General features: G+C 34.0%; 2 protein-coding genes across 3 annotated transcripts in view; one reads left to right on the top strand and one right to left on the bottom strand.

Moving 5' to 3' along the window:
• Positions 1–4,329, bottom strand: part of LOC128242687 (TBC domain-containing protein kinase-like protein) — a 121,390-nt gene extending 117,061 nt beyond the window's left edge. The window contains exons 1-2 of the mRNA XM_052959941.1: positions 4,291–4,329; positions 1,912–2,135 (exon numbers count right to left, since the gene is read on the bottom strand). Of these exons, the coding sequence (XP_052815901.1) occupies positions 1,912–2,101 (190 nt within the window). The 5' untranslated portion in view covers positions 2,102–2,135; positions 4,291–4,329. The remainder of the gene's footprint in view (positions 1–1,911; positions 2,136–4,290) is intronic.
• The window catches only part of LOC128242688 (rab proteins geranylgeranyltransferase component A 2-like), a 55,764-nt gene extending 30,195 nt beyond the window's left edge, over positions 1–25,569 (top strand). Inside the window, exons 2-18 of one of the 2 annotated variants that reach the window (XM_052959942.1) lie at positions 4,549–4,596; positions 5,500–5,566; positions 5,861–5,933; positions 6,319–6,455; positions 6,838–7,198; positions 7,390–7,506; positions 8,197–8,317; positions 11,208–11,323; positions 11,875–11,981; positions 12,823–12,897; positions 15,463–15,507; positions 16,359–16,418; positions 17,835–17,901; positions 19,264–19,363; positions 19,646–19,732; positions 21,376–21,536; positions 24,194–25,569. In XM_052959942.1, the coding sequence (XP_052815902.1) occupies positions 4,554–4,596; positions 5,500–5,566; positions 5,861–5,933; positions 6,319–6,455; positions 6,838–7,198; positions 7,390–7,506; positions 8,197–8,317; positions 11,208–11,323; positions 11,875–11,981; positions 12,823–12,897; positions 15,463–15,507; positions 16,359–16,418; positions 17,835–17,901; positions 19,264–19,363; positions 19,646–19,732; positions 21,376–21,536; positions 24,194–24,568 (2,112 nt within the window). In that variant the 5' untranslated portion in view covers positions 4,549–4,553 and the 3' untranslated portion in view covers positions 24,569–25,569. Of the gene's footprint in view, positions 1–4,416; positions 4,597–5,499; positions 5,567–5,860; positions 5,934–6,318; positions 6,456–6,837; positions 7,199–7,389; positions 7,507–8,196; positions 8,318–11,207; positions 11,324–11,874; positions 11,982–12,822; positions 12,898–15,462; positions 15,508–16,358; positions 16,419–17,834; positions 17,902–19,263; positions 19,364–19,645; positions 19,733–21,375; positions 21,537–24,193 lie in introns of those variants that run through there. The other variant, XM_052959943.1, reaches the window with a different exon arrangement.
• Positions 25,570–26,357: the final 788 nt, after the last annotated feature.

The raw sequence follows: 26,357 nt of genomic DNA, 5'->3' as shown, positions 1-26,357 counted from the left end.
GAATGTATTATGGGCATTGAAAAACAAACAGTGCCACGAAGTGGCACTCAAAATCTCATCTTTTGTCTTTTAAGTCGAAAAGGGGACTTACTTTCAATTTTTGAAACCACAGTTATGGGCCTTTGCTGTATTTGTGCATATTGTCCCTAACAAAATATGTACCAAGTTTCATATGAATATGTTGAATGGTTTTTAAGCTATGACCAATGATAACGCTTTTGCACCGCAAACCCGCGACGCTGACGTCACAAAAATCGACTAAAATAAAACAGACAAACTTAAAGTCTTAATCTGTAAAAGCTATACATATAAATAATTATTTCAACTAAGGATAAAATTGTCATTACACCCGTTGTAAGACCCGTTGTAAGACCCGTTGTAAGAACTGTTGTAAGACCCGTTGTAAGACCCGTTGTAAGACCCGTTGTAAGACGGAAGTAACTATACACGTTGTAAGACCCGTTGTAAGACGGAAGTAACTATACACGTTGTAAGACCCGTTGTAAGACCCGTTGTAAGACGGAAGTAACTATACACGTTGTAAGACCCGTTGTAAGACCCGTTGTAAGACGGAAGTAACTATACACGTTGTAAGACCCGTTGTAAGACGGAAGTAACTATACACGTTGTATAGCTCTAAGTTATTGGACAAAATTCATTGCTTCATACACAAATACTAAGTTTTAAGATATAAATGTCATTTACAAGGTAGAAAAAAGTTAATACTTTGTGCTAAGTCATGTTTAATTGACAGACAGAAATCATTTTTTCTCCATTATTATTCGGTCATTGTACGAACAATTACCTCGACTTCACCCTTACCATGTTTCCAGCAACAAAGTTTAATATACTAGAAAAAACGATATTCATAATAGGCACTAGTAATTAGTCAATCATTTTCAGTCATTCTATCTCACAATGGGAATATTATTTGACTATTTCAAGGCCATGCCAGTTTCTTAATGTTAAAGCTGCACTCTCACAGATTGACCATTTTGACAACTTTTTTATTGTTTGTCTTGGAACGAGCCAATTTGTGAGTAAATGTCCAGAAACCAGTGGTATAAGACTGCTGACATAAGATCAAATCGCAGTTTATCATACCGGTACATGCGATCGAAAAATGATATTTTAACGCTTCAAGAAAAATTAAATTTTCGTCAGTTTCCCAAACATTTCAGATCTGTTCTATTGTAGAATATCTTATGACTGAATTGAAGGCACTGAAATCAAAATCAGCTAATTCTGAGGCAAAAAAAATAAAAAAAATGTCAAAACTGTCAATCTGTGAGAGTTCAGCATCATCAGGCAGGTTCAGCCTTCAAAAGCAAAAACAAAATTAGTCACAAAATTCTAAATTAAACAAAGAAATATGATTTTCTCGAGCTTAATCTAGGTATAATAACAATGACCTTAGAAAAAGTGTATATAATGCTCTCAGAGAAGGTCAATTTTCTCACTGAACTGGTTAAGGACTCTGTTTTGCCTGGAAATACAGATTGTTTTTTTAATGAAATTTTCACAGCAAAAAAAGGTAGGCTTTAACTCTAAAAATGAGCCTGATATTTTCTTTATATATTTTTTTATGCTCATTACTTTCAGATTACCATGAAAACTCGGTATCCTTCATAAGAACTTTTGTTTTCGACATTTTTTTCATCCTAAATTCAGTCATATAAGATAACTCACAATAGAACAGATCTCAATTGTTAAGAAAACTGCTGAAATACTAATTTCCTTAAAGATGAACTCTTACTTCCAAATAAGATTGAACACAATTTATAATATTGAGTTATCTTATATGACTGAATTGAAGGCATTGATACCAAAATCAGCTGATTCTGAGACAAAAACTAAAAATTAATGTTAAAATTGTCAATCTGTGAGAGTGCATCTTTAATATGGCCTTACCATGTTTCCCACGGACACAGTCGAGGTACTTGCAGACATGGGGGTGATCCAGTGTCTTTAAGCACTGCATCTTGCCCATGATCTTAATGGAATTGGGCGTTAGGGGTAATCCATTGGCCCCACATTTGTCGTTTGAATGGCTCGATGCAAAGAAGGTTGATACACCAAACTCAGCCTTACCCAGAACCATGGCTTAAATTCTAAGCCTTGGGTAAACGGAGTATCTGAAAAATAATGCATTTAAAGAAAATCAGAAATTTGTTATAACTCTCAATAGTATCAGTTTATTTTATTTAAGATATATATCAAAATGTTATAAGACCCATGCTTAAGAACCATGGTCATTACCATTTTGACCACCCTAAGTAAAATTGTGTGGCTGGTTAATAATCAGATATTTTGAAAGTTCCTCTGTTTAGTAAATAACATTGAAAACTGTTCCATACAGCAGTCTGCAAATGAATTGATCTTTCCAGCTTGCCAACTGAGGCAAGTTGCTAGAAATTATGATAATGTTTAAAACTAAAATTAAATGGACAAATACTGTAATTCTGTTATTAAACTAAACCGGGCATTCATGTATTTATATATTCTATATTTAGAACATTAATCAACGTTAATCAACATTGAATTTAAACATAGATTTCTTGATATTAACTGGAAAGTATCTGAAGCTGTATGCAATTTAATGGTTTCAATTAGCTCAGCCTTAGATTATAATATACATTTACAGCCAATTAGCCTATTGGCTTCCAATAAGTACAACACTAAAAGAGATTTGTAGTTTTACAAACAGACATCATACGGTATCTTTTGGTTCCCCTCCTTCTGAAAAAAGGTTACAATCTAAGTCATTAACATGTAGGTACATTCTTAATGACTAAGAAGGGCTCGCTCACTTTGCCCACCCCCTGCTTAATCAATAAGATTTTACCTACCCTGGTAAATTAAATATATTCTCATCAATTATTCAAATGCCAATGTAGAACAGTTAACAAGACTCAATGAAACTAGGGCTGTCATAGGAGTGACGAATACGCCCAGCCTGGACACAGAAATGGTAACAATATTTGAAGCGTAACTGCATATTTGCATGATTACCGCCCTTTGTAATAAATTGGCCATTTACACGAACAAAGTTTAATGTCTGGCGGTGTATTTCAAAGGTTAGTTTTACATTTCAGACGTATTTATTCCTTGCAAATATTTTATTAACGACAATAATAATATAAGGAATCATGTTAAACATTATTTATTAAGCGGGAGTTATTTTCATAAAGATTAAGAATATTAGTAAAAATAAAGCTGTCTCCCTCAAGTTTTTGCAAAGTGGAATATACCCGTTTTACACATGTTAATAATGAACTTGTCTCCCCGGGGAGTATATAAGCGCGTGGCTCATCTGAAAGATTCATTCTGTGTTTGACCACCTTTGGGTTTACATCAAGTAGTTAACCGGAAATAGTCTTTGGAAATCAAATAATTAGATTCTTGATCTTCTTGCTGTTTATTATTGGACACAGAGCATTGCGATCTGTGGGATAAAAAGGCACCAGGGACTTGACATCTATAGGGTTATTTAGCGTTCCAGTTCAAGTAGCCAGATACATAGAGCATTGCGATCTAGTCTGGTGAACGGAGCTGGTGGCTAGAAACTCTAGAAAGCCATTCATCATTAAAGTGATTGAACTTCATGTAAACCAATGCATAATCTTTGAACCCTGATTATTTGGTTGATTATGTTTTATCTCACCAATCATTTTTCGAACCATTTGTTATAATCATAAATAACAAGCAGCCTGAGGAAAATTTATATAAGAGTGATCCATATAAGCTCTTACTACGACACCAATTCAACATTTAGTCGGCACGTTACATATCTTTCAATGGGACTCCAAAAGTTATTCGTATCCCTCCACCCTGTCATTAGTCATCGTCAAGACACTGTTGTGTTTTTTTGTTGCAAATGCTAAGCCAAAAAGGGGCCATAACTCCATAAAAATAAGCAGTTTATAAACAAAGTCAAATTTCACAATTATTTTATAGTGTTAAACTTGTGTACCGAAAATTTAAATCAATCAACCCTTTCATGAGTCACTTTGCAAGCATCATTTAGTTGTGATATAAACCCCTAATACTTGAACTGCTAAACCCTTACAGTAACAGACTGGTGTACATGTACATATTACTGATTTTAACTCTTAAATGAAGATTTAGGGATATTTTGATTTTTCAAGTGCATTTCATGTTCCGTTATACTGCTCCAACTGTAAATTATAACACGTAGACAGTTGCATATAACAATGACAGAATTACAGTCATATAGCGAACAGTAATCACTATAAATACAAAATTGACTCAGATACACCTCCAACTTACCAGCATCAAAATAATAGTGACCTTTAACCTCAGCTTCCGCTTTCGTTTTACAAAATGCTGTGTTTCGAATAAAATCTTCTTTGATGAATGACGCAGTCCATCGTGATTAACACTAATTCGAAGCAAATATCATTATAAATAAAGTATATTATCTTACAAAAACTACTTGTTTATTAAATAAGTCTACATTTCTATAACTGTTTAAACTCGTATGTGCGGTTGCGTCATACTGAGCTGGCCGAAACTGACAAAAAGTTGGAAAGATGGACCTGCCAAACGAATTCGACGTAATTGTTCTTGGCACGGGTACGACATTAATTGATTATGTATTCATAATGAATTATTTATAATATGTTATATTTTTTGTCACCTAATTGATATTTCTATTGATTTTAATTCTATAAATTAAAACAAATATTCTTACTTGTTGATGACTCAGTCAGATGGAAATTAATTATTTATGATATTAATTATAAGACAAGTTTTATTAAAATGTTGATACAAAAATAAGTGCATTCATATTGTTTACATCAGACACATATAAGGTACTTCTATAAAAATATATCTTTGTATTTTTTTATATATTTTTTTGTATATGACACCAATAAAAGGTTTTCAATCAAAAATAGCTCTAGCAGGAGCTCTGGGCTGTTTAAAAATGTTAAGTTTATTTTGATACAGTAATAGAAGGGAATCAAGAACAATTTTATTCTCCTTAAACATGTATAAAAACATGTATATCCTTATCAATATCAGTGTAAATTCTTAAAATCTCTGGTTCCATTGTTTTCTATGAATTTATCATTAAAAGCCCTTAGTAGTGACGCCCATCATCCGTCCCTAACTACAAAACGAATATAAAAAGTCCCTATACTGCTATCCTGGCAGTTTCTTATTCAAATCAGTAACGGAAGTAACCTATACCAAACAGCACAAGTGCCTGTGATTGAAAACGGCCTGTAACAATCACTTATAGACAAGCATTTGATAGTATTATTCGTCATTGTAATACACTTGTCAGTTAGATGTCTTAATGTTTAGACTCAACATGCTGTCAAAGAGGATGATTACAAAATTGTCCAGTTAATCTCACATGGGCAGTACCCATGACGTCTATCAACTTGGCTACTGCACAGCACCAACAAAAGCCACTACATAATCTAGACACTGAACAATTCTACTGCTAATTGTATAAATTTTATGTTCTAGGAATGCCAGAAAGCATTGTAGCCGCTGCATTTTCAAGAATTGGCCATAAAGTCTTGCATTTAGACAAGTAAGTGACAAAAGTATGATTAACAAAATAAAAACCGTTTACCTTTACATATATGGTAATATGTTATTTTTGGTTAATAATAAATAGAAGTATACAGAATGTTAGGAGAATAAATTGCAGGTGTTTATGTTCATACACCAAGAAAAGTAAATATAACAATGCCTCTTGCAGGTTTTTGGTAAATTAAATATGGAAAAGTAAAAAATAATTGATTGTGATTTTTGAAATTTGAAAACCCTAAAGTCATGGTGTAATTGTACTTAATTGCCTTGATTTTGATTCTTTGTTTTGCAGAAATGAGCATTATAGTGGTGACTGGGCATCATTCAATCTCAAAGGAATTGAAGAATGGGCTAAGCAACATGAGGTTTTAACATTATTGAATTATAATATTTAATATAGCTTGTTGGTTTCATTTTTAATGGAAAATAAATAAGTGAAGTCATTTGCTAATTGACACCTCATGAATAAGGCCAAAATCAAGAAACTATATATATAAAAAATGACCTTAAGAAATGGAATTGCTGCATTTTAAGACTAGAGAAACCATTTACAGTTTCAAAGCTTAAACTATTTCACAACATGGGAAAGAGGTCAGCTCCCCCCCCCCCTCCTCCTCACTCTCACAACCACCCAAAGCATTGATTGTATCTGAATATTTTTCTTGGGAATGTCCTGTTAGTGTACATGTACCAAATGCATGTTATTTTCTCCACAATTTATCAAGTTTTAACCACAATTATACTTTCCAGGGTTCTGTATCCTCCTATGGTACCCTTGCCAAACCAGACATAAATGAAAAAGATATTCTAGAAGATGGAGAAACACTCATTGACATGCCATTGAATACAACAAACTTTCAGCAAGCATCTTTTGAATATTATGTGGGGTAAGGAAAAAAATCACATCTGTACTGGCATATGATCTTTTTATTAGAAACATGATAAGGTTTAAGACAGGCGATTTTTTTTATTAAGTCTTTTTGTTCAACATACAAAATTGCATTCAATTTGTATGACAGTGCAAACAATTGTCAGATCACCCACAACCAATCTATTCATGTCAGATCACCCACAACCAATCTATTCAGTGAATGATTTCCTTTTTCCTATTAAATACCATAGCATATTATTGGCAGTAATCATCATACATACATACATACATACAAACATACATATATGTCTGAGATGGATGAAACAACTTTTTATCTTTAGGTTATTTGAATGGCTGTTTAATGATTACAAAGTAAACATGTTTGTGTTTCTATGTAGTGATCTCCAACCAGAAGAGTTGTCCGAGCCAGCAACGGCTGAACCTGACAGTGATAAAGGAGAGGTCACAGCTGACAACACTGAAACGGATTCTGTTGATGAAAGTAGTAAAGAGAATGCAGTTGATGACAAAAGTGATGGAGGTGCTAGTGAAGAAAAGCTGAATGAAAACAAGGAAGCTGTGAATGAAATTACAAAAGATATTGGTGAACTGAAAACTGTAGATGAAAGTGCACAAAAAGATGATAACAAGGCTGGTAATAGTGAAAAAGACACAGTTAAGACTGATGGCAAAAAACAGTGGACCAGATCGACGATAAAGGATGAATGGAGAAAATTTAATCTTGATTTATCACCAAAGGTATGTGAATTCAATTTAGAGAGAAAATATTCCCAAATATGTCTTGAGACTCTTTCATTATCAAGTTAAGAAGCTTTTATAACATAGTATTACAACATTGTTTAGTTAACACACTTCGTGGCTTAAATGTGCTGTAGTATACATTTAAAATATAACAGTAGACCTCTCTTACCCTGTCCTGAACATTACAGGTGCTGTACTCAGTCGGGGATATGGTGGAGCTGCTTATTCAATCTGATATAGCCAAGTATTGTGAGTTCAAGACTATCACTCAAATACTCACAGTTACACAAGGGAAAGTTGAAAAGGTATATAACGTTATTGATTAATTTGAATTGATGAACATTTTGGCTGTAAAGATGCAAATGATTAAATAGTTGCTTGTTTTTCAGGCAGTGGAGATGTAATATTATTTGGACATATCTTTCTGGTAGACAGAAAATATAATTCACATGGAATTATTGCCAAAAGAAAGGAGCATACCAGTCTGACAGCAAAGATCATTAAATTTTTGGATGAACAAGCCATAATTCTTTCAGTAGTGCTTAGCATAATTTTTTTTATCAAGTCCCGTGATATAAAATCAAGATTTTTAGCAAACCTGTAAAGCACTTCACATGGATGTGATTTTTCCGAATTTTCACGAAATTCCTTGAATCTGATGGCTGAAGGAACTGATTAAAAAAAGTTATCTGGTTGCTTTTGGTTGTTTCTTTATTAGTTGTTAGTGTTGACACACAAGTTTGCCTCATATTTGAAGCCTGGAGTGGCCTCTAAAAGCCAGTTTTGCTTCAGCACCAGTGTGCTTTATCCCTTTGACCCCAATTAAGGGCCCCAAAACCATTCCCGAAATGGCTTCAGCCAGACTTTACTAGTGCAGGACGTGGAGGCTTGTGCTAACTACTATTTTGTGTTAACATTCTGAATTTTTTTTATGTACATGTATGTGTTTGAGGCTATAACTATTTGTAAAATCTCTCAATATCATCTCTCCCCAGGTTCCATGTTCAAGAGCTGATGTGTTCAGCAGCAAATCAGTCAGTATGTTGGAGAAAAGGATGTTGATGAAGTTTATCCAGTTTTGTCTAGAGTATGAAAACAATGTGGAACAGCTTGGAGGTATGTGAATATGAAGCTTGAGGACTTTAAACATATACAGAAATGCTAGTAAAAATTGAATTAAAGTACGGGTACTGGTTTGTTCTGCAGAGGTTTAGGTTATTATTTTAAAGTCTTATAAGTATTATTCAGTCTTAATGTTTAAAAAAATATTTAACTAAACGTGAACGTAATAAGTTGATATTTATGTGAGTATAAGGGTTAATTAATTAAAAACTTAATGGTGCATTATTGTTATGAGTTTGTTAGCTTGATTGTGAAATCTCCTTAGTAAGTAGATTTTTAGCTCTACTGGCAAAAGGCCAGAAGAGCTTATGTGATGGTAATGTGTACGTAGTATGTGCGTCTGTAAACAATTCATGTTAACACGATACAGCCTTCAGTTTTGATTGTATCTTCATGAAACCTGTACAGCATCTACATATCCATAAGAGCTCGGTTCCTTTCGAAAACCAGCCAGATCTGCCCATGCATGCATAGATTATGGGCCTTGATAGTATAAAAAAATCAGTTTGTCAGTAAACAATTGCTCGTTAACACGATACAGCCTTCAGTTTTGATTGTATCTCGATGAAACTTGTACAGTATCTACATATCCATAAGAGCTCGGTTCCTTTTGAAAACCAGCTAGATCTACTTATGCATGCCTAGATTATGGGCCTTGATAGTATAAAAAAATCAGTGTGTCAGTAAACAATTGCTCGTTAACACGATACAGCTTTCAGTTCTGATTTTATCTTGACAAAACCTGTACAGTATCTACATATCCATTAGAGCTGGGTTCCTTTCGAAAACCAGCCAGATCTGCTTATGCATGCCTAGATTATGGGCCTTGATAGTATAAAAAAATCAGTGTGTCAGTAAACAATTGCTCGTTAACACGATACAGCTTTCAGTTCTGATTTTATCTTGACGAAACCTGTACAGTATCTACATATTCATTAGAGCTGGGTTCCTTTCGAAAACCAGCCAGATCTGCCCATGCATGCCTAGATTATGGGCCTTGATAGTATAAAAATCCTGTAAACAATTGCTCGTTAACACGATACAGCCTTCAGTTTTGATTGTATCTCGATGAAACTTGTACAGTATCTACATATCCATAAGAGCTCGGTTCCTTTTGAAAACCAGCCAGATCTGCTTATGCATGCCTAGATTATGGGCCTTGATAGTATAAAAAAATCAGTGTGTCAGTAAACAATTGCTCGTTAACACGATACAGCTTTCAGTTCTGATTTTATCTTGACAAAACCTGTACAGTATCTACATATTCATTAGAGCTGGGTTCCTTTCGAAAACCAGCCAGATCTGCCCATGCATGCCTAGATTATGGGCCTTGATAGTATAAAAATCCTGTAAACAATTGCTCGTTAACACGATACAGCCTTCAGTTTTGATTGTATCTCGATGAAACTTGTACAGTATCTACATATCTATAAGAGCTAGGTTCCTTTTGAAAACCAGCCAGATCCGCCAATGCATGCCTAGATTATGGGCCTTGATAGTATAAAAAAAATCAGTATGTCAGTAAACAATTGCTCGTTAACACGTTACAGCCTTTAGTTTTGATTGTATCTCGATGAAACTTGTACAGTATCTACATATCCATAAGAGCTCAGTTCCTTTTGAAAATAAGCCAGATCCGCCCATGCATGCCTAGATTATGGGCCTTGATAGTAAAAAAAATCAGTATGTTAGTAAACAATGCCTCGTTAACACTATACAGTCTTCAGTTTTGATTGAATCTTGATGAAACTTGTACAGTATTTGGATATCCATTAGAGCTGGGTTCCTTTCGAAAACCGAAATGATAAGATTATGGGCCTTGATAGTATAAAAAAATGCTATTGTGTAATAAATGCTTGTGAACATGATACAGTCTTCAGTTTTGAGTATTCAGATACACATAAGGGGTTGGTTCTTTTCAAAAACAGTGATTTTGACCACACAAACCCAGCCAGTAGAGCATAGGCCATTTTGGGCCTCTTGTTATTTAATATGTGTAACAAATAATTTTTGATTCATGCATTTTCTGTACATAAACCAAGGCATGAAATGGGTGGGCATATTAAAATCGCACCGTCCGTCTGTCCGGCTCTGTAACTTTCCCTTGTATGGACAGATTTTAAAATAACTTGCCACATGTGTTCCACATACCAAGACGACGTGTGGCGTGTAAGACCCGTGTCCCTACCTCAAAGGTCAAGGTCACACTTAGTGTTTATTCACAATGGAGTGCTGCATATAAGGACATAGAGTATAGGTTGTCATGTCCGGGCTGTAACTTTCCCTTGTATGGACAGATTTTAAAATAACTTGCCACATGTGTTCCACATACCAAGACGACGTGTCGCGTGCAAGACCCGTGTCCCACCTCAAAGGTCAAGGTCACACTTAGTGTTTATTCACAATGGAGTGCTGCATATAAGGACATAGAGTATAGGTTGTCGTGTCAGGGCTGTTACTTTCCCTTGTATGGACAGATTTTAAAATCACTTGCTACATGTAGCATACGAAGACGACATGTCGTGTGCAAGACCCATGTCCCTACCTCTAAGGTGAAAGATACACTAAGTGTTTATTCACAAGGGAATTCTGAATATAAGGACATAACAGTGTAGGTTGTCAAGTATGGGTGGTATTTTTTATGTTCAGAGGCAATTTAAAATAACTTGCCATATGTATTTGACACGTAAAGGCAAGATCAACTTTTCATGTACTGACCTTGTTGGTAGGTCAATGTCATATTCGAGGGCATTCGCCACATACTGTGACAGCTCTTGTTTTTAAATAATATGTACAACGGTACAAGCTTTAAATAAATGTATAAAAATTAGGCAATTGATTTATAAAAATTAGGCAATTGATTTTCATGACCATCAATTTTCAGATATTCTGGAAAAGCCTTTCACCGAATTCCTAACATCCAGAAAGTTGACGCCCACTATTAAGCACTATGTTCAACATTCCATTGCCATGGCAACTGACAGTATGACAACAAGACAGGTAAGCTGTATGTTAAACTTATGAAAGGGGCACAATATTGGTTGATGCCAATTTAAAAAAATATATATATTGCCTTTTTATGTTTTAACTCACTTGACATTAATAATCAAAACAAACAAAAACATATAATTTGTGTACAGATACACAGAATATGTCGATTGAGCCTTAATAAATATTTTGTTTTCAATGTTTAGCTATGTGGCCACAAATACCCCAGTTTCAAAAGCGCCAAAACAAATTTGTCATGGTGTATGGTCATTAAGTTAAACATAACAATGCATTAAAATAAAAATAAATATTTTTGTATTAACTTTTATCGTGCCACGTTTATGTTTTTAAATCAATATTCACTTCAAACTTGAAAACATGTACATTAATGGTGTCAGTTAAGTCCAGAGGTGCAATTATTTAAATTAAATAAAACCTACAAGTGTTTTACTTTCAACCTTCTTATTATCTCACTGTTTTCTTGTGTTTTATCTCATATAACATGAGGTTCAAATACTTTGATTCCAATTATGTCAATACTGAATGTGCTATTTATATGGCAGGGTTTGACGCAGATGAAGAAGTTCCTTCAGTCTCTTGGTCGCTACGGCAACACAGCCTTCCTGTGGTCACTGTATGGAAGTGGAGAGCTGCCACAAAGTTTCTGCAGGTAACAGTATTGTGTACCATGTGGGTCACATTTAGGTCAACATAAGTCAAAAGGTGTATTTGTTCTGGGGTGGTTTTATAAGTTGAAAAAAATAAATAAGTTAGGGCTATTCCAGTAAAACATATAACCCACAGGGGGAAGGCAATTATTTTAATAGTTAATAGGTGGGTGTCTTTTTTCGCTAATTTGGACACCACAAGGGTGAATTTGCTTCTGCAGGGGGTTGGCATAATTTAAATGTGCCTTCCCCTCAGCGGTTATATGTTTAAATGGAATAGCCCTTACTGTATGCAAGAGTTAAATTTTCGAAATTTTCGCCTTAACATCAGATATCTCATTGGTAATCAAGGATGATATAATTCCGGATTCAGGAACAATCTTAAAATCAGAATTGAGAGCTTTAAATTTCAGCCTGCTGTACATATGTGAGGGTTTTGTTTTCCTGGATATATTGCATTAGAAATAACCAGAAGTACCTTGAAATGGAAATATATGGCTTTGAAAATTATTCTAGAGGGGTCTTACCCTTGTTTGAGCCTGATTCCCACATACTCAAATTAAATTTTCGGGATTTTCGGGATAGGGATTTTGAGTCTGTTATCAACCCTAGGTTTCTTTGGCAACAGTATATATGTGGTCTTAATATTCACTCAATCACAGTAGTTGTTTCTTCAGGAAAAATGATTTTTCGTCTTTGATAAACAAGAATACTGTTAATGTATTGTTACTATTGTATTGTATTGACACCTTTGTTTGAATAGAATTCATGATATTCTTGTGCTACATTCTCCCTTAATTGACATCTTAAAATTATGCACTTTTGTTCATGATTACAATACAGAATGTGTGCCGTGTTTGGTGGTGTCTACTGTCTCCGAACTACAGCCGCCTCTCTCATCATGGGCAAGCAAAACAGGTGAATATGTACTTTTAGCTCTTTTCTGTTTTTGTTGTTTTTTCATGAAAAAAAGCCCTGATTATTAGTCATAGCTCAAAATTGCCACACTCTGTACAATCATCATTCCTTAGTCAGTGTTTTAATTGACCAATAAAAAGACTGCATTTTAAAGGTAAATAATAGCACGTATAATGGTTGTGATTTAGTTTATGAAATATATTCACTTAAATATCTCAGTGTTTGAATTTATAATTGTCCAAACAGATGGCAGTTTTTAGCTCTACTGGCAAAAGGCCAGAAGAGCTATGCGATGGTAATGTGTACGTAGTATGTGCATCCGTGCGTCTGTAAACAATTTGTTGTGAACACGATACAGTCTTAAGTTTTGATTGTATCTTGATGAGACTTGTACAGTATCTAGATATCCATTAGAGCTCGGTTCCTTTCGAAAACCAGCCAGATCCGCCCATAAATGCCTAGATTGTGGGCCATGAAAGTTTTAAAGAAATGCTTTCTATTTTTAGCCAGGTCTGCATGAGCGAATTCTATTTTTAGCCAAGTTTACATGTACATGTAAATTCAAGTCAAGAGTTAAGGGAGACAATTTGCAAGTCTAGGATTTTGAGAGACAATTTGCTTTTTGCTTCTACAGTTGATTTTGTGAATTACTCTGCCTTGTTCTCTTAAAGATCTGTTCTTAACATGGTGGTACTCCCTTATTGAAAATGCTAGCAACTGTCAATTTTATAAAATATTCAAAACGTCATTTGGCTATGAAAAGTATCTTCATTCAACACCCAAATCATTATTATATCCACTTATCAAGTTTAGAACAAGAGACCACAGACTACCAATAGAAACGGGCAATTGGAATAGAACACCAGTCAATGAAAGGAAATGCCAAACATGTAACAAAATAAGGGATGAATTCCATTTTTTATTCGAGTGTAACATTTTTGATAACGAGCGTAAGCAGTATATAAAACCATATTTTAACTGACATCCAAACATATATAAACTTGAACAGTTGGTAAACACAACTAATAAAAAGGAATTTTTGAACCTGTGTAAAATGGTATCTGTTATTCTTAAACAACTTCGTTAAACATTACTGATCTTATTTATCGTAGACTTTCTGCATATATATTAGTTGACTCTCCCATTGTACTTAACCCATTTTATAACTCATAAAGTTTCGTAAACACTGCTTGAATCCAATGATCCATGTGCAATATTTATCCTGTTAAACGGGACTATCTGGTCTTTAAATATTTGATTTATTTGAATGTATGTTATGTCTTTGAATTCTCAATTTGAGCCTCTGAAATGTATTGTCTTTATCAATTACCTCAATTTTTTCATGTTGTGCATGAATTTGAGTGAATAAATGTGTTGACTTGACTTGTTCTTGTTGAAAGCCCAAAGGCCATTTTTTAGCTTTAAGTTCTGTAGTTTGTGCATTCATCTTAACAAAATTGGTTGTGAATGTTTAAGTTATGCACCTGGTGTCATTACTGGCCACACCCAGGGTTCACAGGTTTGGTAAACATAAATCTGGAAAGGTTTGAAAATCTTTTTGTGTGTTCGTGCATCCATCTCAGCACAATTGATTGTGAATGTTTGTTCAAATTGATCAATGTTGTCCTAGGATGCCCTTGACTTTGACCTTTTGACCAACTTTTAAAACTACAGAAATTTTTACTATGAGTACAGTTTTGAAAGCATTTTTTTTTTGTCAGATGACTTTTACTTGGCACATATTAAAATAGTTCATGCAACTAATCTGCTTACAATACTTTCTGGGCTCAGATGTTGAACGTGCTACGTTTCCAGGTAACCCAAACACAAAACATAAACTATATGTCTGTTGCCTTTTACCCATACATGCATGCTGTAGATTGATATGACCACAAAAGCCATGCCAGTAGAGCATAGGCCATTTTGGGCCACTTGTTTTTTTAAAACTGTACATTTATTTTAGTCTATGAGCATCAACTTGTTACTATGACAATACCCTGTTCAATCAAGACCTTAAAGGGAATAGACACCAGATGGTCCCAAAGTCGGCAAATATAGTCAAAATAGCGAATAACGGTTTTACCAGTTTATAGTGTGTATTACATGTAGCATGTGAAAGTCACGTGATTAGTACAGATACAAATACCAACATTTTTATTAAATTTACAAGGATATACATGGTAGACAAACGCAGTTAATTTCAAATTGGAAAAATACAAAAAAAAACATAAAAGATACATGTGTCCTAAGCAATGTGATACATCAGTAAGTAAGATTCATAGCGTTTTACACAAAGATATCAATTGTATGTAAGTTTTTGAGTACTTCCTTTTTTTCTTGCATTTGGTATCTAGACCCTTTAATAGCCTTTGACAAATGATAAGATGTCAAAATTGAATTTTCTATTCTAAAATACAGTTTGCATGAGAGAAATTCATTCGAATCGTCCCAGAACTAACTGTCAAACAAACTAGGTTGTCTGTTTTTTGGAGAGAAACAAAGATGTGCTGTATATGTTTATGTACAAAATATGGATTAATTTTTCAAACAAAAATCTGATTTCAGCTGTACAGGTATTGTGACTACAGACGGCCAGAAGATCAAATGCAAGTAAGTCGTGATCTTGTTTACATAAGGCCATGCCAAATTTAATGTAGCAGTTCAATTTTCGTCTTTAAATTTTTTAAAAATCAACAATCAAAATTGAGCCAAATAATCATATTTAAAAAGCTGGAGAGGAAAGGAAAAGAGTTCAAGATACTAGTGGTCACTGGAAGGTTAAAAATCTTTTCTGTTTAGTTGTTTTCAGAAACTAAAGATGTTTGTCTGTTATGGTTTGTTTTTACGTATCAGTATCTTTTTGTGTACATTTAATGACCGATGCCATAGCTTGACTTTGATACTTATTAGCACCAAAGTCTCTGAACATTTTTTAAGCTATTGAAAACAACAGCAAAGGGCAGTGTTCAGGGTTTTTTGCAATTAATCATGTGCAAAAAAGAAGCATCAACAGTGTTGAAAAGTTAACACATTTTGAAATAAAGTACATTTGTTATATACATGTGTTTGTTAATTTCCACCTCATTTAGTCCATGACTCATACATTTTCAGAGTCTTAATTACACTTGTGGCTTAATCGTAAAAACGTTCTACTGAGCGTTTTTGCTGTAAAAGCAAATTATTTTAATAAAAAAGAAAGATTCAGAAAGTTTTAATAGCAATACACAAGAAAATGTCTTTATTACATTTATTTACTGCTGTAAAAAAAAATTGATGCCAGGTGGCTGATTATGCAAGCAAGTTGTGGATTAATCATAATATATAAATAACCCTTTATGAGTGTTTCTGCTGTAAAGGCTAATATTTTAATAAAAAAAGAAAGCTTTATATGTTTCAAGTGCAATACATGAGAAAATGTTATTATCACATTTATGTATGTTTCTGTATATTTTTCATGCCAGGTGGCTGATTATGCAAGCAAGCTACGCACCAGAGGCATTCAACAAGGAAACCTTCCAAAAGTGAGAAGAGTTTTTTTTAGCAGTGATTATTCTTGGTGCAAACTACTGCCTTGTAAAGGCTGTTGCAAAAAAAGACTGCCCCCCCCCCAAAAAAAAAAAAAAAAATTTGAAAAAACACAAGTACCGGTACTCTGGTACGTTTGACAGTAATTCCTGTAAGATGAATTTCTTTATAAACAAAGATCTTCACGATAAAAAACCTTGCGTAGTATATTTCAGGCACAACCAGTGGAAAAAAAATCAAGAAAAATCTCTGTTTTATTATGACCATATATTACAATATTATATATCATATTTTTGCACTTCATCATACCATCTTAGTCCTCTTTAAATCTTGTCTTGATGCTTTTTAAAGCTGCACTCTCCTGGATATACCATTTTTACCACTTTTTTTATTTTTTGTCTAGGAAAGAGCATTTTTTGCATAAATATCTGCAAACCAATGATATAAGATTGCTGACAAAAAAATTAATGTTTTATGGCTTAAACCTTTACTAACCGTTTCAGAAAAATGCATAAAACATGCATAAAACATCAATTTTTGAACTTAAGTATAAAAATCTGCTTTCCATTTTTTTGTTAGCAGTCTTATATAACTTGTTTCCATGGATTTTTGCATAAATTGGCTTGTTCCAAGACAAAAAAATTAAAAAAAGTTGTCAAAACGTTCAATCTGTGAGAGTGCAGCTTTAAAATATTCTCCTGTCGTTATGAGTCACCTTAGTTTAAACATTATATATTTTGCAACCATTGTAAAGTTAGTTATGATAACTTATACTAAGTCACTTGTGTTCCGCAAGTGTGTGGTCTTGTGTTGTTGGGGGGGGGGGGACCAGAATACCTGGAGAAAACCCACTTGTCCGGCTTGGGTAACCACTAACCAAACTCACATGCACTCAGGCTGGGAATCCAACCCAAGTCGTTTTGGTGAGAAGGGATGAGTCACCGTGAACAGTTGTCAAGCAGTTGTCCAGCTCTTCCATGCATTAATCTCTAAATGAAATCATATTTTGATGGTGTTTAGCATCAAGCCATGACATTGCTTGATATCTAAAAAATTTGGATATTTTGGCACCTATGATAAAGCATTTACACCATTAAATTGTTTTAGGCAAAAATGTGTTAATTGTTGAACAAAAAAAAATGAAGCAGACATCATTTATGCAAATGGTGTTTTAATACGGCTTTTTCACTTCTGGTGTGCCAGATACTGTCTAATATGGTATGCTTGTTATCCTCATTGGCACACATTCAAAACCATCAGCTCATGGGCCAATAATGTGCAAGTGTATGGTCTTATGGCATACCAATACCGTGTATTAACCTATGGGTTTATATCAATATTGGCTTAAATTTCTCTAAGCATGATATAATTAAACTTTTATTAAAAATGCTATCACTCCTTATCATTTTCAGAACATCGGCAATTTCCAGAGGTATCTTATTAACAGACAAGCCGCTGTTAATGCAAGAACAACAAGAGGTATTAAAACTACTGATTTTATTATTATTTGCAATAGTTTCATAATAGATACTTTCAACCTTCTCTTTGATGGGGTTTTATCATTGTCATGCTTTTTTTCTTATTCTTCTCATGAAAATGTTTATTGTCAAATGCATACTTAGGTAAATCTACGTTAGTCTGTTGACCTGTTGGGATTGTAAATTGTCAAGTTGTTTACGAAAAGGTGGTAATCAAACAGGATGAAAATTTATGCCCATGTTAACACCAACAATCCCTACAGATATTCTCATCAAAATAAAATTCAGTGTTAATCATATACGCCTTTCCGGGATGATATAAATGTTAATTTTTTTAATATTGTCTTCAAAATGAAATTCGATGTTAATCTTATACGCCTTTAAGGGATGGTATATTTGTTCATTCTGTCTTATATTAGTGAAGTGTGACATCATTATAATGTTATAATGCACATGACCAACTACCTTGTGCCTTGTTGTTTACTAGCGTCAATTCCACATTCAGTAATTTGAAGTCAACTTTCTATGGTTCCTGAGATGGTAGGCCATGGAATGTTCTAAAATAATCTTTAATAATTTTTATAGTCGTTTTCGTTACTGCACCCTCTTAAAACACCCTACCTAATCACCAATCATAACCCATTTAAAGATTACTCTGATATGGTGTGAGTTGGATTGGTGGGAGAAGAGATTTCCAGGCCTGCTAAAGCTGCAAGAAAAGCATGTTGACTTTTACCTTAGTTATAACTTATACCTGGACTCAGAAACAGTTCAAAAATATTCACATGAAACTTTGTAAACCAGTGCTCATAAGCAAGGATCATAACTCTGGCTAGTAGAAATTATTGAGTATGCATTGCTCCTTGGTCAACGGAGAAAAGAAGAGGAGCATTTGTTTCCCCCTGTAGCATTCTTATTAAATGCACAAGAAACCTAAAAATTGCCTTTCAAATGTAACAGGATTATCATTATGGGTCAAAACTATGCAAGCAAACCAGTGACCAATTTGAATTCACAAATAACATCTTTGCAAAAAATGTGACAAAGGTGTTGCAAACACAACTTTTCCAAAGTAATGGATTTTCCAATTATATATTTTTGTATGTTTTGTATAAAACAGGAGTTATGTCCCATCAGGAATTTAAGCATTTTCAATGGTTTAGGCAAAATATACGGTACATTTTTATGGGATCTTGTATAATCTTCAACAACTGCAAGATTTCCCTGATGTCTTTACCCTGCTCTGATGACAGGGACTGGCAATATTCCTGCTGGAGTTACCACCCTCTTCCATTTCATCACCATTGGTATTACATGAGTAGTGTCCTTTTGACAGGCTTCAATCTGATTTCATTTTTCGCAGCAGCTGTCCTTGATGTGCTTACCCTGCCCTGATGATGGGGACCGGCCAATATTCCTGCTAGAGTTACCTTCCTCTAGTATGTCATCACCTCGTGGGTTATGTGAGTACTCTTCCTTGATTGAATTTTTTTAAACTTTATTTTTTAAACACTGTTGATGAAAGAGGTTATTACAAAATTGTAACACATCACCACAGTGTTAGTGACTCATAAACACAGTGTTAGTGACTCATAAACACAGTGTTAGTGACTCATAAACACAGTGTTAGTGACTCATAAACACAGTGTTAGTGACTCATAAACACGGTGCTGTTTTTCATTGTAATTTGTAAGTTACCTTTCTTTATTTCGTTGTAATTTGTAAGTATTCCAAATATATTACAGATGTAAACCACCTTACCAGACAAGGCAAGGATGATGTTTTACCAAAGGATGACCTGGCATATGCTGTCAATACTCTTTTTAACAGCGGTAAGACTATGAAATACTGGAATTTCAAAACCTCCATTTTTTATTAATAATTACTTCTGTTTTTGGGGGGATTTTTTTTTTATTGAAAAAAAAAACACATTTAATGAAGCCAAAAGTGTATTGTTTCATTTATAGACTTAATAGTTCCTTCTGTATCATAACAATTTTATGATTACTCAGTTAATAAAATGAATGTGTTGCAAAACTAGAACAAATACTTTATTATAAAAATATAAAACACTTCCAATAATAAAATATAAATAAAGATTCTTGGCATTTTAGTACAATAATTGTTACATCACATTTATTGTTTAAATGATTAAACATATAATAGCTGATAACACATACAATGAATTGATGGCAAATTAACACTTGTAGGGTCGGTCTTTTGGTTATCTTGACACGTTTATTTGGGTATTTAAGAATGTGTGAAGGACACACTAGGTTTGTGTATTATTTAATGTACGAGGATTGTCCGGAAAGTTTCGAGACTGCATTCATAAAAAGCTTACCAATCATAGGATGCATTTAAAGTTTAATCAGCTGTCAATTGTATCTAATATAAACAAATCCTGAAAGTTTCAACAATGTACTACCAAGTGAACGTATACAACAATCATTACAAAAAGTACAGGTTACAAGCCACGGAGCACTTTGTTGTCTCATTGCGTCACGTCATTTACAGTTTTTCAAAATACGCTCCTTCTGCACATACACACTTTCGGTGGCAATCAACCCATTGCTTGAATATCTGTCCGTTCCACGCTTTTTTGGTATTATGAACAGCTGTCCTTTTTAGCTGAACGGATTCTCCAATTTCCCTCACTGTCCTCCACTGGTCTTCTTGTAACATGTCCCGTACTGAATTTGCGTCACTTTCACTCATGACTGACGGTCTGCTGTCCGCTTTAAATCGCACACATTTCCATGCCCGTCACTGAAACGTCCATGTCAGCGAAATATCAAAGCCCTTGAACATGCTGGCTTTTATATATCCCGTGTTAGAAACGAATAAGTATTTGTAGGAGTTATCCAGCTGCGAACACAGTGTTTGATCATAGCGCGCTGCTCCGTGCGTGACGTCAATGTTTTTTTCCGACATCTTCGAAATACCTCTCTACTTCCGCTGGTCGTTACATCCATGTTTACAGTTAGATTGCGTTAATAATAATTATGTTTTGACGTGACATTTTGGCTTCTTTTATTCAGACGGAGTAGTATATGTGAATTGTGAACAATTTTCAGAAAACGTCAATTTCAAAGTGATCCGTGAAGCGCTAGATGGGTTGTCTTGACAACCATTTCCTTCCTTATTATGAGATTATTTAATTCCATTTTTCAAAAGGAAACTCGTGAATAGTCTAAATACACAGCTATTTATTGTTTGTTCATTTATATTTAAAACATTTTGAAATATAGACACAGTCTCAAAACTTTCCGTACAACCCTGGTACTGTCTAAAGCTTTTTGGACCGAAATTATAAAAAAAGAAAGGAAAAAAAGGCCAATTTTTTAAACAATTGTCTGTTTCTGAAAGCAGTCAGGCGTGGTCAAAATGTGTCAAAACCATTTAAGTGTTTGATTTAAGTAGGTCTGGCTTATAATTACACTCAATTATAATAGTTAATTGTTCATGTTTACAGATCCAGAATCAACCGACCAATCAAAACCAAGTGTTGTGTGGTCACTCTTCTTCAGCCAATTTGACCAGTCTGTTATCCAGGATAGTGACCACTTGCCTAGCAACGTAGTGTTAATGTCCGGGCCTGGATCAGAACTGGACATTGACCAATGTGTAGGAGAGGTGAGATTTCATTTGCGAATATTGTGACATTATTGCTATGTTGGGGTTCATATGTTTGTGTAATATAGCATGTTTTTTAACAACATGTGTTCTTTTATACATTGACGTCTTGGGCGTTTGCTAATAAACTTCTATTTGTTAAATATGGCATGTATTTCAACAACATGTGAACTTTTAAAAACCGAAACATTTGGGCGTTTGCTAGTTAACTTTCTTTGTGCAATATAGCACATGTTTAAACAACATGTGTTCTTTTACAGACCATTGACGTCTTGGGCATTTGCTAATAAACTTTTATTTGTTTAATATGGCATGAATTTGAACAACATGTGTTCTTTTACAGACCATTGACGTCTTGGACATTTGCTAATAAACTTTTATTTGTTTAATATGGCATGAATTTGAACAACATGTGTTCTTTTACAGACCATTGACGTCTTGGGCATTTGCTAATAAACTTTTATTTGTTTAATATGGCATGAATTTGAACAACATGTGTTCTTTTACAGACCATTGACGTCTTGGACATTTGCTAATAAACTTTTATTTGTTTAATATGGCATGAATTTGAACAACATGTGTTCTTTTACAGACCATTGACGTCTTGGGCATTTGCTAATAAACTTTTATTTGTTTAATATGGCATGAATTTGAACAACATGTGTTCTTTTACAGACCATTGACGTCTTGGGCGTTTGCTAATAAACTTTTATTTGTTTAATATGGCATGAATTTGAACAACATGTGTTCTTTTACAGACCATTGACGTCTTGGACATTTGCTAATAAACTTTTATTTGTTTAATATGGCATGAATTTGAACAACATGTGTTCTTTTACAGACCATTGACGTCTTGGGCATTTGCTAATAAACTTTTATTTGTTTAATATGGCATGAATTTGAACAACATGTGTTCTTTTACAGACCATTGACGTCTTGGACATTTGCTAATAAACTTTTATTTGTTTAATATGGCATGAATTTGAACAACATGTGTTCTTTTACAGACCATTGACGTCTTGGGCATTTGCTAATAAACTTTTATTTGTTTAATATGGCATGAATTTGAACAACATGTGTTCTTTTACAGACCATTGACGTCTTGGACATTTGCTAATAAACTTTTATTTGTTTAATATGGCATGAATTTGAACAACATGTGTTCTTTTACAGACCATTGATGTCTTGGGCATTTGCTAAAAAACTTTTATTTGTTTAATATGGCATGAATTTGAACAACATGTGTTCTTTTACAGACCATTGACGTCTTGGGCGTTTGCTAATAAACTTTTATTTGTTTAATATGGCATGAATTTGAACAACATGTGTTCTTTTACAGACCATTGACGTCTTGGACATTTGCTAATAAACTTTTATTTGTTTAATATGGCATGAATTTGAACAACATGTGTTCTTTTAAAAACATCTTTTGGTGTAAACCCTTTGATAGAAAAGAGCTTGTACAATCTGTGAATTTAAGACAACATATTATGAATCAGAGAGTATCAATAATGTTTTGCCAATCTTTTGTAAAAATGAATGCTTTAGCAGTTCATACATGTAGCAGGTAGCATTTGAGTGCCAAAACCCATTGTTCAGTTTAAGAATTTAAGACAGTATAAATAAGAATTTGTCAAAAGTGACTTAACACCATGGTACTTTGTGGTTAAGTCAACACCCTAGCTTTTTGCCCAAATAAATTTTGTGAAAATGATTTTTTTTTTAAGTTTATATAAAATTATGTAAAAGCTGCACTCTCACAGATACACCATTTTTACAACTTTTTTATTTTTTGTCTTGGAAAGAGCAAAATTTTTCGTAAATATCTCCAAACCAATGATAAAAGATTGCTGACAAAAAAACAGATTGTAGATTTTCATATTTCCGTTCGAAAATTAATGTTTTATGGCTTAAACCGTTTCTAACGATTTAAGAAAAATGCATAAAACATCAATTCTTAAACTAAAGTATAAAAATATGCGATCTTATATTTTGTCAGCAGTCTTATATAACTAGTTTCCATGGTTTTTGCAAAAATTGGCTTGTTCCAAGACAAAAAATAAAAAAGTTGTCAAAGCTGTCAATCTGTGAGTGTGCAGTTTTAAGGGCTTTGACAGCTTAAATATATTAAGTTCTAATCTTTGTTTTGTCCATTGGTTAAAGGGATGTCCACATACAAGACTTACTGTCATAGATTATTCATGATAGGCAGTATTTGAAAAACCTTATAGCACCAGTTTCAAGGGATGTATACTAGGCAAGGTTTTAAAACCTTACATGCTTTTATATCTCCCAGGGATTTCAACAAACTTCCCGACCCCAAAGATAGAATTTGAACAGCAGATTCTTTAACATACAGTCAAACCTTGTTGGCGCGAACACCCAGGGACCGTCGAAAATACATATTCAGTAGAAAAAATTATTGGCCCTTAACATCCAGTTCGACCCAACGAGAAAACAAGCCATGCGAGTTCAAGCTTACGGGATTTGACTGTACTTAAATCACCTAGGTTTGTCTACCACTCCTCTATGGGGCAAAACATGGAAAAAGCATGAGGTTCATAAAGGAAAATACATGGACATGTAATTATATTTTGTTTCGTTAACTGAAGTCATTCAGACTATGTTATAAATAAATATTCATTTTTATTCTCCAGGCAAGGGCTGTTTTCCAGAAAATTTTACCAGATGAGGAGTTTCTGCCTAAAGCCCCGAACCCAGAAGACATTATATATGTAGATGATAATGAGGCTCAGGTTGCTGATGGCAACAGCCAATCAGAATTCCTGACCAGTGACAAAGACCAATCAGAGGAAACACAAGTTTCTGATGACAACAGCCAATCGAATGTCTTGAAAGATGAGGAGGTTGGTAATGAACATGGCCAATCAGATGTCAAGAAAAACTCTACTGACCAATTAGAAGAGTTGAAAGTCCCTGTGATCATACAAGACACTAGCCAATCAGAAGTCAAGAAAGATAGCAGTGACCAAATGGAAGAGGCAAATGTTGCAAGTGATGACAGATCATGAGCACACGGAAATGAAACTGCATTCCTAGCCAAACCTTAAGGCTGGTTAACACCAAATTACACTAAGACAGTATTTTCTGACATCCGCTGATAAGCATTGAAAAATTTTGCCACCTGTGTGTGACCATGAAAGGAAAAATGGCTGAATTTCAGTTATACAAATACTTTAAAATTGAGTTATATCTCTGTGTTGTAATTATTTTTTATTAATTGAAATATTACACAATTAAGACCCAACAATGACAAATAAGATAAAGTTTAAAGATTTTGAAAGTGGTCTAATGATTTGTACATTGCAGTAACTAAATTACTTCCAAGAGAAGTAAACACTTCATGGAAACATTCCATTTTGCTCTATTCTAAACAGTGAGTCATTGTAAAAGCTATAAATGTGTAATAGCTTTTAACCTTTTGAAAATATCGATAACGATATAAGATTTAATCATCAAAATTAAGCCTTTGTACTGTGTTGTCACTATGTGTTCATAGATATTGTTGAAAAATTTATTTATATATTCATACAGTCAAAACTAGAAGTCATTGGGACCATGGAGAAAACTTCGAGATAATGAACATTGATTTGATATCTGAAATCAAAGTGTATAACTAAACCGCATAATTGACAGAAGTTCAACAAAGCCAGAACATCAAAATAACCGAGTTCCACATAGCTAGTTTTAACTGTATAATTTTATGTGACGCATAATGTTAATGTCAGAATTATGTATTGTGGACTAAGGGAGACAATGCATATGCTTTTCCAAGAGATGTTTTGTTTGGGTTGTCTCATTTGTGTTTTTATGGGATACTAAAACTGGTTGTTTTATTTTGATAAAGTGTTCAGTGATGTATAAGTTTTATTGTTATTTACTTATCATTTATTTCAAGTGATGTATACATTCACTGGTTGGCTTAAGTGATAATTATGTTATTATTTATTTGTGTTTGCTTTGTGTTCTTATTAAAAAGTGTATTTAATTCATTGTGCAATACATGTATTAAAATTAATTTTGTGTTGTTTTAGCCAAATAAACAATACTGAATATGAAATATTACTCTATCGCAAACAAAAAAACAGACAGACAGACAGACAGAAAGTTGGATTACTATATGCTGCCCTTTGGAGTTATAAATAAAGTATGATATTTACATTAGCATAGTCTTGTACAAGTTCAAGGCCCTTGTGGGTGTACGGTATCAAGACCACAAGGGCCTTGAACTTTGAGATGCAGACCCAAGTCTTCTGTGCATCACACCACCTCATCAAGGTGAACCTTCATTACAAGTGTTTTAACAATCCTCTAATGCATGGTCAAGATATAGCTGGGACAAGGATCATTTCAACCTTTGACCCTTAAGCCTTGACCTTTGAGGTACAGACCTGGCTCTTTTGTCCATCTTCATGGTGAACCTTCATGGCAAGTTTTTGGAATTACCTTAATGCATGGTCAAAATACAGCCCTTACAAGGATCATTCCAAACTTTGTCCTCTAAGTTGGACCTTGACCTTTGAGGTACAGACCTGAGTTTAGTGCACAACACCCAGACTGATCATGTTCAACCTTCATGGCAAATTTTCGAAAAATATATAATGCATGGTCAAGATACAGACAAGGATCATGTTAACTTTTGACCCTTAAAACTGACCTTTACTTGTGAGAAACCCTGACCTCTCTGTGTGACCTTGACCTTTGATTAACGAGCTGGGTCGTGTGCAAAAAATGCCGCCTCAAAATGTTGAACCTCCATGGCAAGTTTTTGAAAATCCTATAATGCATGATCAAGATACT

The sequence above is a fragment of the Mya arenaria genome, chromosome 8, assembly GCF_026914265.1.
Source record: "Mya arenaria isolate MELC-2E11 chromosome 8, ASM2691426v1".
In the NCBI taxonomy this organism is placed as follows: domain Eukaryota; kingdom Metazoa; phylum Mollusca; class Bivalvia; order Myida; family Myidae; genus Mya; species Mya arenaria.
The sequence above is the reverse complement of the archived record's forward strand: the minus strand, read 5'-3'. Positions and strand labels throughout refer to the sequence as shown.